This window comes from Nycticebus coucang, chromosome 23, assembly GCF_027406575.1.
Source record: "Nycticebus coucang isolate mNycCou1 chromosome 23, mNycCou1.pri, whole genome shotgun sequence".
NCBI lineage: Eukaryota > Metazoa > Chordata > Mammalia > Primates > Lorisidae > Nycticebus > Nycticebus coucang.
This window is the reverse complement of record NC_069802.1, coordinates 25,892,591-25,908,616: the sequence shown is the minus strand read 5'-3', so window position 1 is coordinate 25,908,616 and position 16,026 is coordinate 25,892,591. Positions and strand designations below refer to the sequence as shown.

The window sequence follows — 16,026 nt, the reverse complement described above, 5'->3', positions numbered from 1 at the left end:
CTGCAGATGGCAAAGCAAACGGGTACAGCAATCTGTGCCTCATCGATATGATTTTTCAACGGCATCGTGTTGACAGTTGGCAGCTGACACATCCCCTCCCTCCCTGGAAGCTTCTCTGAAGCCTGGGGGAAGGGTTTTCCTAATGCCCAGGGAAGGGAAGAAGCGCCACACTTTGGCTGGAGAGGGTCAGGGCTTTAAAACCCACTTTCCCACCCATCATCTTTGTTGTCATCTTAACTGACAGCCACAGGCAGGAATTGTTCTCCTCACTGTACAAAGTCCAGAGAAAATGAGGTATTGGAGAAGTCAGGAGATTTGTCCAGGTAGCTACCTACTGGTGAATGATGACTCGGACAACCACTGCAGCTGAACTGGGACTCTGGTCGGTCTGGGGAAGCAGGCATCCCAGCAGGTGAGCGGGGTTGGCAACATTCCCTCCCTCATTCCTTTCCATGAGTTACTCAAAGTCCTTCCTGTACCCAACACTGCTCCAGACACTCTCGCCCACCACCACTCTGAGGGTCCCCACCCTCAGGGACCCAGTTACCCTGTCAATGTTGCCCCTGCCACCTTCCCAACTGCAACACACCACCCAAGGCAAGTGGGCATCACAGGAAGAGGTTGTGACATTAGAGCTGGGCTTTAGAGTATGAACAGGAGGTCCCTTCTGGACCAGGAATCCTATGGAAGTAGGGCAGGTAGTGGCAATAAGGGATACAGAGCTACTGAAAGTCTGGGTGGCCAGGGCTCCAGGTGGCCAACTCAGAGGTCTGGCTTCCACCCTGCAGGCCCCAGGATGCATCAGAGAGTGAGCAAAAAAGTGGGAAGATCATTTCCATGCTCAGAACGACAACTCTAATAACTGCAGAGGAAAAAGGATCCTCGAGGGTATTACATATATTTTCAGGAGAGTGGCTGTAAGCCTGGGCCACGGTGGATAGTGGGAATGATGACATGGTGACCTTATTTAAGGACTTGTTCAAAAGCAGAAAATACGGGCCCCAGGAACACTTGGGAGGAAGTTGAAAGGAGAATCAGGGAAGACGCCACAGTGGTGCCATTAATTGAGATGGGATGGAAGAAGGGAAGACAGGAAAGACGGAGCCCAGAAGGAACATGAGATCAACTTGGGGCATGGAGTAAGGTGGAGGTGCCCGGGGGACATGTCCAGGGCCATGTGGAGGGAAGCAGAAGCCAGTGCAGGGAAAGAATGTCAGAGGCTGAACCGCCCAGTGTCAAGTAGGTTGGAGAAAACCACCGAGAGCAGCACTTAGGAGGCTGGTCTTAGGTGGCCTTGGCAAGAGCATTTTTAGGAGCAATGAAGAGGTGGAAGGGAGACTTAAGTGGGTTGAAAGTGGAAAAGAGCAAGGAGACAGAGGGACAGGCCCAGATAGGCTCTGGTGCTCTCTTCAAGCCTCAGCCCTGCCCTCCTCACATACATTCCTGGTGGATCAGGTACCTTCCCAACCCATCCAGACAACTTCTGCTCAAAGGATACAATCATGCCATCAGTTGCCTCCAGAATGAAGGTCACACAGGGGACCCTGGACCCTAATAGGGCACTCAAGGTCTGCCACCTAAAGCTCTATTAAGTGTCCCTACCAGGAGCCACATGATCTGGGAGTTCCCCCAACAAGGCCTGTATGTTACTACAGCTCACACATGCCATCTCCATCCCTTCTGCCCAGAACTCTCTTCCTTTACATCTGTACTTGTTGAAATCCTGCCCAACCTTCCCAGCCCAGGTGACACTCCATTTAGAACCTTCCTCAATCCCACAATCCAAATTAACCTTCCCTAACCTGCACAGCCCTTATCACAATTTAGGTCACAGAGCAATGGCCTCACCCCCATTCTTTATCCCCACTGGACAATAAATCCCTTGAAGGAAACTGTCCAATACAGAGGCTATGCTCACTGTGTGTCTGGCATATTGAATGGCAACCTTCTCCCGCACTAGCCACCCTGCCCCACTGACACATGAGGACTATCCTTCACTCCTCCTTCAGATGGGTCAATCAGCCAATCTACAATGGTGGACCTATCCTGACATCACTGACCCCTACCCCTGCCATCAATGAAGCTGTATGTGGGCAGGCCCAGTCGTGAGTCCCTTTCCAGAAATGAGGGCATGAAATTAAAGTAGAGGCCCTGCTCATGGGCCAGAACTAGGTTGGTTCTGGATGGTACATCAATGCCCCCCCCTGCCCTCTGGCCCTGCAGTTCTTGAGCTGCAGCGTGACTTCTCCTCATTACAGAAGTCCTGACTCTCGCCACCATGGTGGCCAGAGTTCCTTTTCTAAAGAGCCCAGAAACTTGGTCAGGAGTAAACATCCGCACCCGGAGATGGCTCCTTCCATTCTCAGCCCACAAGTGCTGAAGCATCAGGGGTATAAGCCAAGCTACAAAAGGAAACAGCACAAAGAGCTCTCTTCACACTTGACAGAGGATTTCACGAGGATGTGGGTTTCCACCCTACCTGGAAGGGCTGGTAAAGATGTCTGTGGTCAGGGAAGAAGTGGAAGGCCCACACAGGGGAGGTCAGGTGTGATGAAAAGGTGGAAGGCAGCCAGCAATGAGACAGGAGGCAGAAAGACAGGTCACGGCCAGCCTGAGGAGGTTCCAAGGCCTAAGAGAACCTTGTGAAAAATGTCTGTTGGTTTTTTTTAAGGTGGTTGAATTGGCTAGACGTCCAGAGGACAAGCTGGCTTGAAGAAGATCTGACATCCTGAACAAAATTAGGTGTTTGTTGCAATAAACAACATTTATTTTTCAGATAAAGAAAACAGAGTGGACCAGAAGAGGTAAAATGAAAATGAGAAGAAAATAAAATAAAAATAAGCTGGAGGTTTGTGTTCCTTAGAAATCGGGGTTCTCCTACCACTGGCACCCTTGTGCCTAATGGGCCAGAAAGCGGCACAGACTCTCAACTTAGCCAAGTTCTTGGCCATGAGGGCCCCAAAGCCCCAGAATAGCCTGATTGGTGGAAAACCAGGCGGTGAGTAAGAAATGTCATTCGCTCGGGTCATTTTCATTCAGGGACTAGCCAAAGTCCTCTTCTAATCTTCAGCCAATGTATTTTATTCAATGTGAAGCTCACTAAATTAATTTTTTTAACATAATACGAGTAGAAATTGTCAATTTTAGAAGCGCATATGCGAATTTCCCTGCACAGGAGAGAACATGAATCCCATTAGTTAAAAATAGCAGTTGAGCTTACTTTCCCCCACACACTAATTTTAATAAACTTACTCTGAAATTAGCCTGCCACTATGAAGATAGCTGCTCATCAAAAATGTTCCCAGTAAGCACTAAGCTTGTTTCGCAAGAGTTCAAGTACTCCCAGGAAACTCGGAACAATGCAGAGCTCTGAATGGAACTCATCCTCTTCTCCCCACACCTGATTACCCACCAACCTTCTGCCATTTGCTGCACCACCACCCGGCAGCCACGCGTCAGGGGCCATCATGGACTCATCCCTTTCATCTTCCCCATCCGGCTGTAGCAATTCCTGTATGTGTCTTCCTCTAGAATGTTTCTCGTAGCTTCTGCTGTTTCTCTGTTCCCAGTAATCACTTATCTCCTATCACACCACTCTACATCCAAGCACTCACATTTTCTTCTTACTGAGCACCTACAATGGGCAAGGAACGGTGCTAAGTACTAAGGTTACAGATTAATATTTAATAATGCATGGTCTCTACTCTCAAGGAATTCAAGATTTGGGGGGTCTAGCAGAGAGAGAGAGACAAGTCAAGGTTAGGTAGAAAGCCATCTGGTGAGTGGTACAACTGAGCTGCAATGGGAGTATTGGGAATGTTGATGGCAGAAAAGGCCAGATTACTGGTAGCCTTTGTCTTTCCCTGGTTCCTGGCAGTCACCAAATCTGTTTCTAAATGCTACTGGCTGGTGTAGCACCTTGCAGATAATAGAGGCTCAGTGATTGCTGAGTTAGTAGAAACAACTATATTCAGAGTATCTTTATTAATTTGTACTCCAGCTAAAAGAAGCATTCACTGCCTCTCCATTATCAGCTGCATCAGGGCACACCCAGAGGCCTGGCATTTGAAGTTATTCACCATCTGGTCCAACCTCAATTTCTGCTATTCCTCAACCCAGTGGCAACTACCTTTATCCCCTCAAGGCCAGCCACCAGCCCGGTGCTCAGGCCTGCTTCTGGTCACCATCCCCCTTGCCCTCCATTTGTCAGAGTTTAAGTTCTACCTCTTCTAAGAAGCTTTTCCCACTTCATCAAGCCAGACCACTGCCTGTATTAGTCCCTAAGGTTGATTGTTTACTATCCTGCACTGTTTTTCATTTAATAATATCAGTTCATAAGAATGACTACTTTGAAACATTAACTGAAGCCTAGCTGCCCACCTTGCCTCCATTTCCTGTAACCCCCATGCCATTTCTCCACACGTACCCCTCTCCCTTAGCAAGAGGCCATTCAGCCTTCATGTCCCAAGGAAGGGATAGGCTGGCAGAGCACAGGTGACAAAGTGATTGACTTCTCAGTTTCGGAAGCCTAGTCCTTAACATAGTAGGGCATCTCTCCTAACACAAGCATCTCTTCAGTGGCTCCCTCAACCATGACTGCTCAAAAAACTAGAAATGACCTCCCAAGTGGAGGAAAGGGCAGAATCAGATTGTAAAGGAGAGCTGGGTTATAAGTCTCTGAACTTGGCCTAATCACCCAGGGTAAGAAGAGCAAAGTAAAATCTGGGAGACAAATTGCGGGTGGGGGACACACCTAGTTTTAATGATGGTTTGGAGAGGTAAGGAGTAAAGCTCCCCTGCTTTTAAAATAATTAAGTTTATTGAGATAAAATTTATTTCTTTAGAGACAGCTTCTCTCTCTGTCATCCAGGCTGGAGAGCACTGGTGTGATCACAGTTCACTGCAGCCTCCAGCTCTGGCTCAAGCGATCCTCCTGCTTCAGACTCCCAAGTAGCTGGGACCGCAGTGTGCGTCATCATGCTCAGCTAATTTTTTTATTTTTTGCAGAGATGGGGGTCTGATTATGTTGCCCGGACTGGTCTCATATTCCTGAACTCAAGTGGTCGTCCTATTGCAGCTTCCCAAAGTGCTGGGACTATAGGCATGAACCACTGTCTCCAGTGGAGGTACTATTTAAATAGAAAAAAAAAAAAATTCACCCTTTTTAAGTGTATGGTTCTATGATTTTTAACAAATTTACAGTCAAGTAACCATCACCATGATCAAAATGCAGAATATGTCCAATGTTCAAAAATTTCCCTGTGTTCCTTGCAGCCAATTCACTCACTACACCCCAGGCTCTGACAACCATTGATCTGTTTTCTGTCCTTTTAGTGTTGACTTTTAAAGAATTTCATATGTAATTTGATTGCAGTGATGTGTATGCATACATCTAAACTCATTAAACTGTATGCAATTAATACAGTAGAACCTCTGTAATTTGACCACCCCAGGGACTGTTACAGACTGGTCAACATAAGGAACTAGGCCTACTGTATTCATAGGTACACGTGAAGCATGTCTGGTCTATAGAAATTAGCTCAAATTAAGGAGTGGTCAACTATGGAGGTCCTATCGTATGAGCAGTTTTTTGTGTATCGATTATAAAGATTTTACTTTTTTATTTATTTATTTTTTTTTTGTAGAGACAGAATCTCACTTTATCGCCCTTGGTAGAGTGACATGGCCTCACACAGCTCACAGCAACCTCCAACTCCTGGGCTTAGGCGATTCTCCTGCCTCAGCCTCCCGAGTAGCTGGGACTACAGGCGCCCGCCACAACGCCCGGCTATTTTTTTTTGTTGCAATTCAGTCGGGGCCGGGTTTGAACCCGCCACCCTTTGTATATGGGGCTGGCATCCTACTCACTGAGCCACAGGTGCCGCCCTAAAGATTTTACTTTTTTAAATAGAGTCTCACTTTGCCACCTTCGGTAGAATGCTATAGCACCATCATAGCTCACGGCAACCTCAAACTCTTGGGCTCAAGAGGTCCTCCTGGCTCAGTCTCCCGAGTAGCTGGGATTACAGGCACCTGCCACATTGCCTGACCAGTTTTTTCTATTTTTAGTAGAGATAGGGGTCTTGTTCTTGCTCAGGCTGGTCTCAAACTCCTGAGCTCAAACAGCTCACCCACCTCACCCTCCCAGAGTGCTAGGATTATAGGGGTGAGCCACCGAGCTCGGCCAATAAAGATACTTTTAAAAAGATACATGGCAGAGAGCATTAACTCATTAGTACAAAACAGTCACTCATCACAAGTATTCCAACACTTGGTTTTTACACTGTACCATGTTCCTCGTATCCCAGATCCCACGAAATGGCTGTAATGCTGTGTGACGTGCATACACAGGTAGGTGGGCAGGTATGGACAGCTGTCCTCACCTCCCTTCAGTCCTACTTACGAGTAGCATGGTCAGCTGTTGGGGTAAAGTGTAGGTTTGACTTTAAGAAAAAAAATAGTAAGAAAACCTTTCCAAAACTGACTGCCCCATTGTGTTGTTTTCTTCCAGCAATGCATGAGGCTTCTGGTTCCTCTGCATTTCCTTTTTTTTTTTTTTGGCCAGGGCTGGGTTTGAACTCGCCACCTCCGGCATATGGGACCGGCGCCCTATTCCTTGAGCCACAGGTGCCGCCCCCTCTGCATTTCCTTTAACAGGTGTGCCACACTCTGTCACTGTGGTTCCCATTTTACCTTTCCCTAATGACTGATGGCGCCCAGCATCTGCTCACATGCTTATCTGCCATCTGAATCTCTTCTTCAGGGCAGTGTTGACTCATTTAAAAAATTAGATTATTGGCAGCACCTGTGGCTCAAAGGAGTAGGGTGCTGACCCCATATGCTGGAGGTGGCAGGTTCAAACCCAGCCCCGGCCAAAAGCTGCAAAAAAAAAAAAAAAAAAAAAATTAAATTGTTTATTTTCTTCTTATTGAATTGTTGAGAGTTCTTTGTATATTCTGGGCACAACATATGTGTTCCATGAAGACTTTCTCTTCCAGTCTATGACTTTTCATTTCCTTAACAGTGTCCTTCAAAGAAGTTTTTGATTTTGATAAAATCAACATATCCATTTTTTTCTTGGTGGTTTGTGTTTTCCATGTCCCGTGTACCCTTCTAATTTTTTAATGGAATCTACTCAAATTTAAGCTGGGCACGTCCAGCTAAAGATAACATTTCCAGCCTCCCTTGCAGCTAGGTATGGCCATATGACTATCCTCAGACCAGTGGGATGTGAGCAGAAGTGACAAGGACAGCTCTCCACTTTTCCCTAATTAAAGAAAAGCCCCTTACCCTGAACATCCCCCTCTGTCTCATCTCCCCTGCCCACAGGCTGGGACACAAACATGGCAGTAACTCAGCTTCAACCACACAGTTGAGAACCATACCAATGGTGGGGCATCAGGTGGAGGAAACCAGAGCCCATATATAACTCACAAAGCACGCCTGCCCTCCCAGCCTGCACCTCTTTGCCACCACATGAAGAGACACAGATGTCTACCTTATTTCAACTCCTATATTTGAGGAGTAGTTGTATTTGTTCCAGTACCTTAGACTTTGCCCCAAGAAACACACTCCTCTTTCTTAGGAAATTAAAAAAGAAAAAAATCCCTAATTCTCTGGACCTAGCCTGGTGTCTGTGCAAACAATTACACAACAGTTTCCTAAAGTTCTCCATAGCCCTGGGGTGATTCAAAGGCAGCAGAATATCAGCCCTGGAGTAATTCGGGGGCAGAAGAACCAATAAAAAAAGACATAAACCTTGCCCCCACCTTGGACAAGACAGCGAAGTCCCCATGCCCAGAGCACAGTGAGGAGGAATACAGCAATTTGTTTTCTGTTCACCCCCCAAGTAGCAGACAGGCAGCCAAAGGGCCAGAGGTGGCCTGATGGGGAAACGAGGGATGACACAGCAGTGACTTAGAGAGACCAATGACCAGATTCCAGCCCGAACAAGGAAAGTGGGGCCACCCCTGCCATTAGTACCATACAAGCCCCCTGGAGTTTCAATATAAATTCAAGGAAGGAGAGAAGAGTGACTTCAATCTACATTACATTTCCACACTCCAACAATGAAAACTTAAACTCAAAATTAAGGCATTACAGCAAAATACAGTTTGCATTTTCATGCATACCAGAGTCTGTGCCGAGGTCATGCTCACTGTCCTAGAGTGCCCTTGCCAGACAGAGGGGTAAGCACCAACAAGCATTATTTCATTTGATCCTTACATTTACAGCACCTATGAGACAGGTAATTTTATTATCCTATTTAAGGATGAAAAAAGGGTCAGAGAAGTTGGGCATGCAGTGATTCCCTCAACAACCACACCCCTTTTCTGAGACCCCCTTGATTTTCCTCATGGTCTGTGTGGCCTGGGGAGGGCTCCCAGGATACCTCCAGGCTCAGAACAGTCAGATCAGCACATCCCTGAGCACTTTCTATCGCAGGGTAGGTAAGGGATTGAAGTAGGTTAGAATGGAGCACCCTGTGATTTTACAGGGAGCTGCTGGACCAGGGTCTCATCTTCCCCTCTGGACTTAAAGTTGAGATGATGGGGGAGGCGTGCTGAGACTACAGCCAGGTGTCCGGAGTTTCCACTTCTAATAAGGACATGAGGCAGTGGATGAGAGCCCACCAGGATGACCTCATTGTAACTTGATCACATCTGCAAAGACCCTACTGGCACACAGGATTCACCGGTGTGTGTGGTAGTGGTTGGGGGAAGGGGTTAGGAAGCAAACGTATCATGTGGGGGTCACAATTCAACTCACTGTAATGCCATAGAGCCAGACTTACTCCATTTTGCTAAGGGCTTTCAACACTCCCCCTTTAAGCTCAGCTGAAAGCTACAGAGTTTAGCAAAAACTGCAAAATCCTGTGACACCACTCCCCCCTCCTAGCTTTAAGGACCTCCCCCACCCCTACCCAACCTTATAAAAAGTTGTACCCCTGCTTCTGGGGGTTGAGAGACTTTGAGACATAAGCCTGCTCTTGACTGCTGGCCAATAAGAGACCCCGGGCTTAATTTGGACTCAGTGTGCTGGTGCTTGTCCATTCCACTCACTGTGGGTATAACACCACAACATTAGCCAATAAATTCCCTCTGAATTGAGTATGTGATCATTTGCACCAAGAAAGAGGCAAAATCAGGACTCAACCCCTACCCTCTAAGTTTCTTCCCATCTTTAGAGTCTAAATCAACCACTGAGACCCAAAGCTGGGTCTTTACCTTAGTCAACCCCAGGGCTGGGATATGCACCTACTCAAACTCTCCTGGAAATAAAACGTTATTGATTGCCTGCACGGCTGCATTCCGAGATTTCTCCAATTCTGAAAGCTCACCTGAGGTGGTGATAAGAACATGTGCCCCTCCCCTGACATTTAATTTCCAAAACAGAACCTCGGCCGTGCTTCTTTCACACGCTTGGACATGTTTACTTCAGGGCCTGGGAGAAGGCTGTAATTTCAGCTTGTTATACTAAAAATATGAAAATAAAATTGATCTCTGTGGCATCATTTTCAATAAAAACTGCTTCCTAGAGGCAAGCTGAGGAAGTAAACTGATTCAAAGAGAGTATAGGGCTCTGGGCAGGAAGGGCAATGGAGTGAGGATCCCTGGTGGGAGGCAGAAACTGGGATTCTGCAGAAATAGACACAAGCCTGCCAAATGCCCACACGCCTGCGTTCGATGTGAGTGAGGTCTTACCTGATTGCTTCTGCTGGGTCCCCAGATCACTTCATAACACCACAGCCACTGACCACACTCTTCCTCCACTCACATGTGGCTGGGTACCAGACCTGGACCACAGCCCTGGGACCCCCACCAGCCAAACTTGAGTGGGGAGAAGACCAAAGAGGGCCACACCCAGAGGCACTTACAAGCAGTAGGGGCGTTAATCTCCTGTGGCTACTGCAAGAAACTTCCACAAAGTGGGTGCTTAAAACAAGAGAGACTTATTCTCTTAAAGTTACAGAGGCCAGAAGTCCAGAATCCAGGTGTTAGTAGGGTTTCTATGCTTGGAGGCTTTGAGGATCTGTTGCGCCTTCCCTGGCTTGCAGCTGCGTCACTCTCCCCGCCTCCGTCTTCACAGGCTTTTCCTCTGTCTCCTTCTGCCTAAGGCCTTCACCTGTGTCTGTGGGTGTCCGCTCTCTCATTTCTCTTATACGGACAACAGTCATTAGATTTAGCACCCACTCTAGATTCACGAGGATTCTGATTCTACCTGCAAAGACCCTATTTCCAAATAAGGTCACATTCATAGCCGCTGGAAATTAGGTCTTGGACATATCTATGTGGGGAAGGGGACACATTTCAGCACACTACAGTCAATGTGAGGAGGGACCCAGAAACTTGCATTTTTCACCCCCACCCAAAGCGACTCTGATGCAGGTGATATGTAGGCCATACTTTAAGAACTACCGATCCAGTTGCTAGGGACTCAGAGACACCGTCCCTCTCCTTGGTGAAACTGCTGCCTAGTAGAATATACAGACAGATGGGCCAATGATTAAAACACAGTATGGGGCTGGGTATGGTGGCACATGCCTGCGATCCTGGCATTTTGGGAGGCCAAGGACAGCAGATCCCCGGAGCTCAAGAGTTCTAGACCAGCCCGAGCAAAGTAAGACCCCTGTCTCTACGAAAAATAGAGAGACTAGCCAGGTGGGTGGTGGTGCCTGTAGTCCCAGCTGCTCAGGAGGCTGACACAAGAGGATCACTTGAGCCCAAGAATTTGAGGTTGTTGAAATGTTGACAGCTAAGTAGCTATGGCACTCAATCCCAGGGTGACTGAGTGAGATTCTGTCTCAAAAACAAAACAAAGCAAAGCAAAACAAAACAGTGTGGCCTAGTGATCCCCAACAACGCTTAGATGAGCAAGACTTAAGAAAGGACTCAGACCAGAGTTCAAATCCTGCCTCTTCACTCACCAGCTGTGGGGCTTAAAGCAAGTTCCTTAGTCCATCTTAGCCACAATTTCCTTATCTATAAAATAAGAACGAGTCCTGCTTTATGTCAATGTGAGAATGAAGCCATACAAAATGCTTAAGATGGAAGATGCCTTCAAGAAATAGCTATTAGTGGTTACTAAGGTGGGAAATAGGTTGAATTCCTTTCACATTGCCCAAACCCCTTGACTGTGTGCCCTACACATTCTAGGTGTTAATGAATGCTTGTGGGAACGCAAGAAAGCATCACTACTCTGGAGCAGGTGTCCTCAAACTTTTGAAACAGGGGGCCAATTCACTGTCCCTCAGACTGTTGGAGGGCTGGACTATAGTTTAAAAAAAAAACAACTATGAACAGGGCAGCACCTGTGGCTCAGTCGGTAAGGTGCCGGCCCCATATACTGAGGGTGGTGGGTTCAAACCCGGCCCCGGGCAAAATGCAACAAAAAAAATAGCCAGGTGTTGTGGCGGGCACCTGTACTCCCAGCTACTTGGGAGGCTGAGGCAAGAGAATCGCTTAAGCCCAAGGGTTGGAGGTTGCTGTGAGCTATGTGATGCCATGGCACTCTACCTAGGGCCATAAAGTGAAACTCTGTCTCTACAAAAAAACAAACAAACAAACAAACAAAAAAACTATGAACAAATTCCTATGCACACTGCACATATCTTATTTTGAAGTAAAAAACAAAATGGGAACAAATACAATTCACACCGCTCATGTGGCCCGCGGGCCGCAATTTGAGGACGCTTGCTTTGGAGAAACTCCACTGAGATGGGCAGAAAAACTCTAAAAGACCCATTTCAGGATCCAGTGACTTAACAAGCATTTAGTGAGCACCTGCTGTGTACAGAGCTCAGTGTGCGCTGGAAATCAATAGCTGAACAAAACACACAGACTAGGTAGGAAACCCACTGTTACAATACAATGTGGTCAGTGCAAGGTGGAGGTAAAGCCATCAGGGACATCCCATTCCATTGAGCACTTGATCACATTTGATCCTTTAATATGTTCTTATTGTTTACAGAGTGACTTTCCTCCCAGGAGTTCTTTGAGAGCAGGGAAGTTCTCTGTCTTGTTCACCACTGATCCCCAAGCACCCAAAGATGCACCTGACTCCTAAGAGGCATTTGATTTGCATTTGTCGGAGGACTGAATTTTCTGTTGCCATTTTGGGGCCCACTATTGGACGTCTAAGGAGAACCTTCTCCAGCCTCCTTGACTAAGTATCATCCCTGACGGGCCCAGAGACAAGATCCCCCCAGTGAATCTATCCCCTGACATAAGGCCTGCTTGTTTAAGGAGGAGACAGGCTGCATTATAACTTATCATGATACTGTAGGTAGCATCAGACCAATACTGATTGAACCATCCCCTTCAGAAATGGGAGCACACACTGGACATTATTACGTTATCAGACTGACCTGGAGACCCAGAAAACAAAGGCGAAAGTAGAGGGCTTCAGTTCCCCACCCAACACGGGAAGGAGAAGAGCAAACCAGTATACACTCTTCACTGTGTGCTCTGGAGTAAAGAGGTTCCAGATTGGCTTTGGGGTGGAGGATTGTCCTCAGGAGGGAGCAGAACGGCGGGGTGGCGTGGCTAAGAAACTGCAGGCACAGACGGTGGCGAGTCAGGGCAGCTTCCAGCTTACCCGTGAGAGGGAGACATCAGCACCCCTCTGCCTGGAGAAGCCCCAGCTCCTCTCAGGCCAACAAACTCTTAGCCTGGACTAATGTGGGACGGTGCGGGAGTTTGAAAGCGGACTGAGGGTTTATTTAGGACAAAATAGTTTGGGGGTGTGGGGGACGGCGTTCTCTGCTCCCACAAGTCACGCACCTGTGTTCCAGACCTTTGACAAATGGCCCTACACCTTATACGTAGTAGGCTCGCAGTCAACACGCGTTTAGTGAAAAAGTATGGGTGAGCGAACCCGGAACTCCCCTGCCGGAACCACCCCCGCAGGTGATTCCACCGGGTCCAGGTGTGGCCCCAGGGCTGGCCTGTCCCCCAGGGCGCCGCCCTTGCGCTCCGTCCCCGGCGTCCGTCCAATCGCGGAGCGGGCAGGCGGGTGGGGCTCGGCTCCTTCTCCTCCCGGATCCCGGGGCTTCTCTCGCCAATCCCGGGCCAAACCCTGCCGGGTGGGGGGAAGCCCCTCCCCGAAGCTGGCACCAGATGGCGCGGGAGAAAGTGGCGCCGCGTCCGCCGGGAAGTGCGGGCGACACGGCGCACCTGGCGGGCGGCGCGGGGGGCAGCGCGCAGCGGCCACCGTGTGCGCGCCCCGCGCGTCCCTGCCCGGCCTGGGCCTCCCGGCCGCCCAGCCCGCCTGGCCGGCGCCTCGGCCTCACCTCGCTCACCAGCCCCTGCCAGTCGCTGTCGGTGCGGTCGCCGTTCATGGCCTCCTCCTCCTCCTGCTCCATGCGCGGGCGGGCCGGCGGCATGGACGTTCCTCCTCCTCCTCCTCCTCCCGCAGCGCTGCCGCCCGGGCCCCGCGCGGCCCCGACAGGGCCCGGCGCCTCCGAGCAGCGGCGCTGTCGCCTCCCGCGGCCGCCGGCGCTGTTGACTCCACGTCAGCCTCCGCGGAAGGAAGGGGAGGAGGGGCCGGGCCGGCCGTGGCCACCACCCGGGCCGCCGCCCCGGGACAGGTCCGCCGCCCCCCTCCACCCAAGCAGCAAATCCCCAAACCCAGCTGTCCCAGGAGGGCTGTCACGACCCCCACCACTAGAGTGTCAGCCCCACCAGGGCAGGGAGGGAGTGCCTTTGTTCGCTGATAAACCTTTGGTACCATCCTGGCACATAGTAGGTGCTCTACGAATGTTTGTTGAGTACGTAAATGAATGACCCTCATAGTATTATATATACCTAGCATTGTTTATAAAACTACTGACGTTTGCTTTCAAGTTTTTAAACTATCAGCTGTCACAGGTAAAAAGCAAATCATCATTGAATTCTAAATAGGACCAAAAGCTCTGGGTATGTTGCTCAGGATGAGTCAAGAGAAGTGTGAAAGGCATGCTGGCATCCGACTGAGACCTTGGACCAAGAGAAAGGACTGGAACAATTACAGAGGGCCGGTAAATCTCCAATGAGTCGACCATTCAAGGCAGGGTTGAAGAGCAAGGTTGTGCTCTTATGCCACATAAAATCCTCTCTGGGACCCCTACCCATGGTGAGCTTTCCTTACTTGCAGAAACACTGCCTGTGAAGATGAGCGGGTCGGCTGAGACAGTTTGGGGCCGGTTTGCTATGTATCAACAGATAACTGATACAGATAATGATGCTATTGATGGAGGTCCTGGATAGCCTGAACTCTCTCTGGAAGCCTTTAAAAAGACAACAGTCCCTGGCATCGTAATCTGTTGGGTCTTCATCTGAAAAAGCTTCTACAGTAGAGTTTGTCAGGCCAGAGGCTAAGAGAAGAAGCCAGTGTACCACTCAGCACATCGATTTTGTGCTATTGTATGCAGCTGTACTCATCCTAGGGACGTTCAAGAACATTGTAGACCATGGTCCTTATCTTGGAGAATTTGCAAATGAGAAAAAGAAGGAGCTAGAATGCAGCTAAAGCTTCTGACCATTCCAAACCACCTGATTCATTCTTTTTTTCATCCAAGGAGGTAGAAAGAAGGTCATCCCTGAGCTGAATGTCTAGAGTTAATTAACTCAGTGCTGAGAACTTGTTCCTAACATCCTGATGTCTCCTGCCTAAAAAGCAAGGTACTATCTGCCAATACATTGCCCTCTGGCAAACCATCTGGTTTCATTCTGACCTGTCTGAAATAGACTCTCGGAAGACTGGGCAGAACTTGGTCCATCTGTCTTCTGAGCCTCCTTGTCTGCACCTTGTTCTCTGCTGACATTCAGGTGGGAAAGCCCATTCTAGTGACCACATTTATCTGAGCCTTTCACCATGTACAACTACGACTTTGGAACCTTCACTGATATTTCAGGCAGCAGGACAGACAATCAATGAACTGTTGGGAGCCAAGAAAGCGTCACGTTAGAGACTGTGTACCATTAAGACAATTCCCCCTGTGACTCCATTTCCCCTATTTGCTTTCTTTCCCTGAAGTAAGTCAGACAGTTATTAAAGTATTTAAAAATAAAGATGGGGAGGAAAATCAAAGAGCGGCATGCGTTTACCCTTCCCAGCATGTGAAGAAACTTTTAACTCAGTTGAAACAGTATCTCTGGCTGCCTGGATTTTCCTTGGAGGTTTCATGCCCCAAGTGCCAGCTCCAACCTGCTTCGCTTATGAGATGTGATGAAATCACAAACCACGGCAATGTAGCTGCAAGCAATAATTTTTGATCTCTTTTCATTTATGTAGCCTGACATTGAGTAATAATAATAATTAAATGCAGTTTAAGCTTATAGGCACCTATACCAGAAGGCCTCTTGATACCTCATCAACACCAGCCCAGGCAGACAAAAACAAAGCTAATTATATTGTGGTTAACTTTTTTTAAGGAAAAAAATAAAAACACTTACCAGCTATCCTTATCTCTGATAAAAGCAGTACATTAAATGTCCCATCCGAGAGTCTTGTATGTATAAGGCCATTTTAAGATCAGGTGCCCTTATGTGAAATTTGCTGCCCGGACACAAAGTATTGAAATGTTGGCGTTAGCTTCTATTTCACATCCCCTTAGCTTTCTGAAAAATCATCTCCAGAGACCCAATTTTTCCATATATTTCATAGCCCCAGGGCCAGTTTTATTGATTTATTTATACACAACTATACTGTGAGAAGAAAGTGCATAGATGCTTTCGAGTGATGCTTTTCACTTTTAAAAGTTTGAGAGAGTTTTAGACATGGACCAAAATAGCTTCATCTAAGAAATTGAACCAGCACATAGTGATGAAAACAAGAAAAAAAATCTCTGGAGACATTGGGAAAGAAAGGATGATTTCAACTTATTGTTAGAAACCGAGGCCTCTCATTATGGGCTCTCTATAGATTTGCAAGATGATTCTGGCCAGGTCCCAACAGCCCCAGACAAATGGGAAAGCCCTCAAGCTTTCAATACAACTTCTCTGGCCTGTATTTTCAGTTCAAATTCTGGCTGCCCAAGCAAAATTC

General features: G+C 48.0%; 1 protein-coding gene across 3 annotated transcripts in view; it reads right to left on the bottom strand.

Moving 5' to 3' along the window:
* The window catches only part of CCDC149 (coiled-coil domain containing 149), a 101,269-nt gene extending 87,768 nt beyond the window's left edge, over window positions 1–13,501 (bottom strand). For all 3 annotated transcript variants that reach the window (XM_053577736.1, XM_053577737.1, XM_053577738.1), the window contains exon 1: window positions 13,292–13,501. In XM_053577736.1, the coding sequence (XP_053433711.1) occupies window positions 13,292–13,384 (93 nt within the window). In that variant the 5' untranslated portion in view covers window positions 13,385–13,501. The remainder of the gene's footprint in view (window positions 1–13,291) is intronic.
* Between the last annotated feature and the right edge of the window lie 2,525 nt (window positions 13,502–16,026).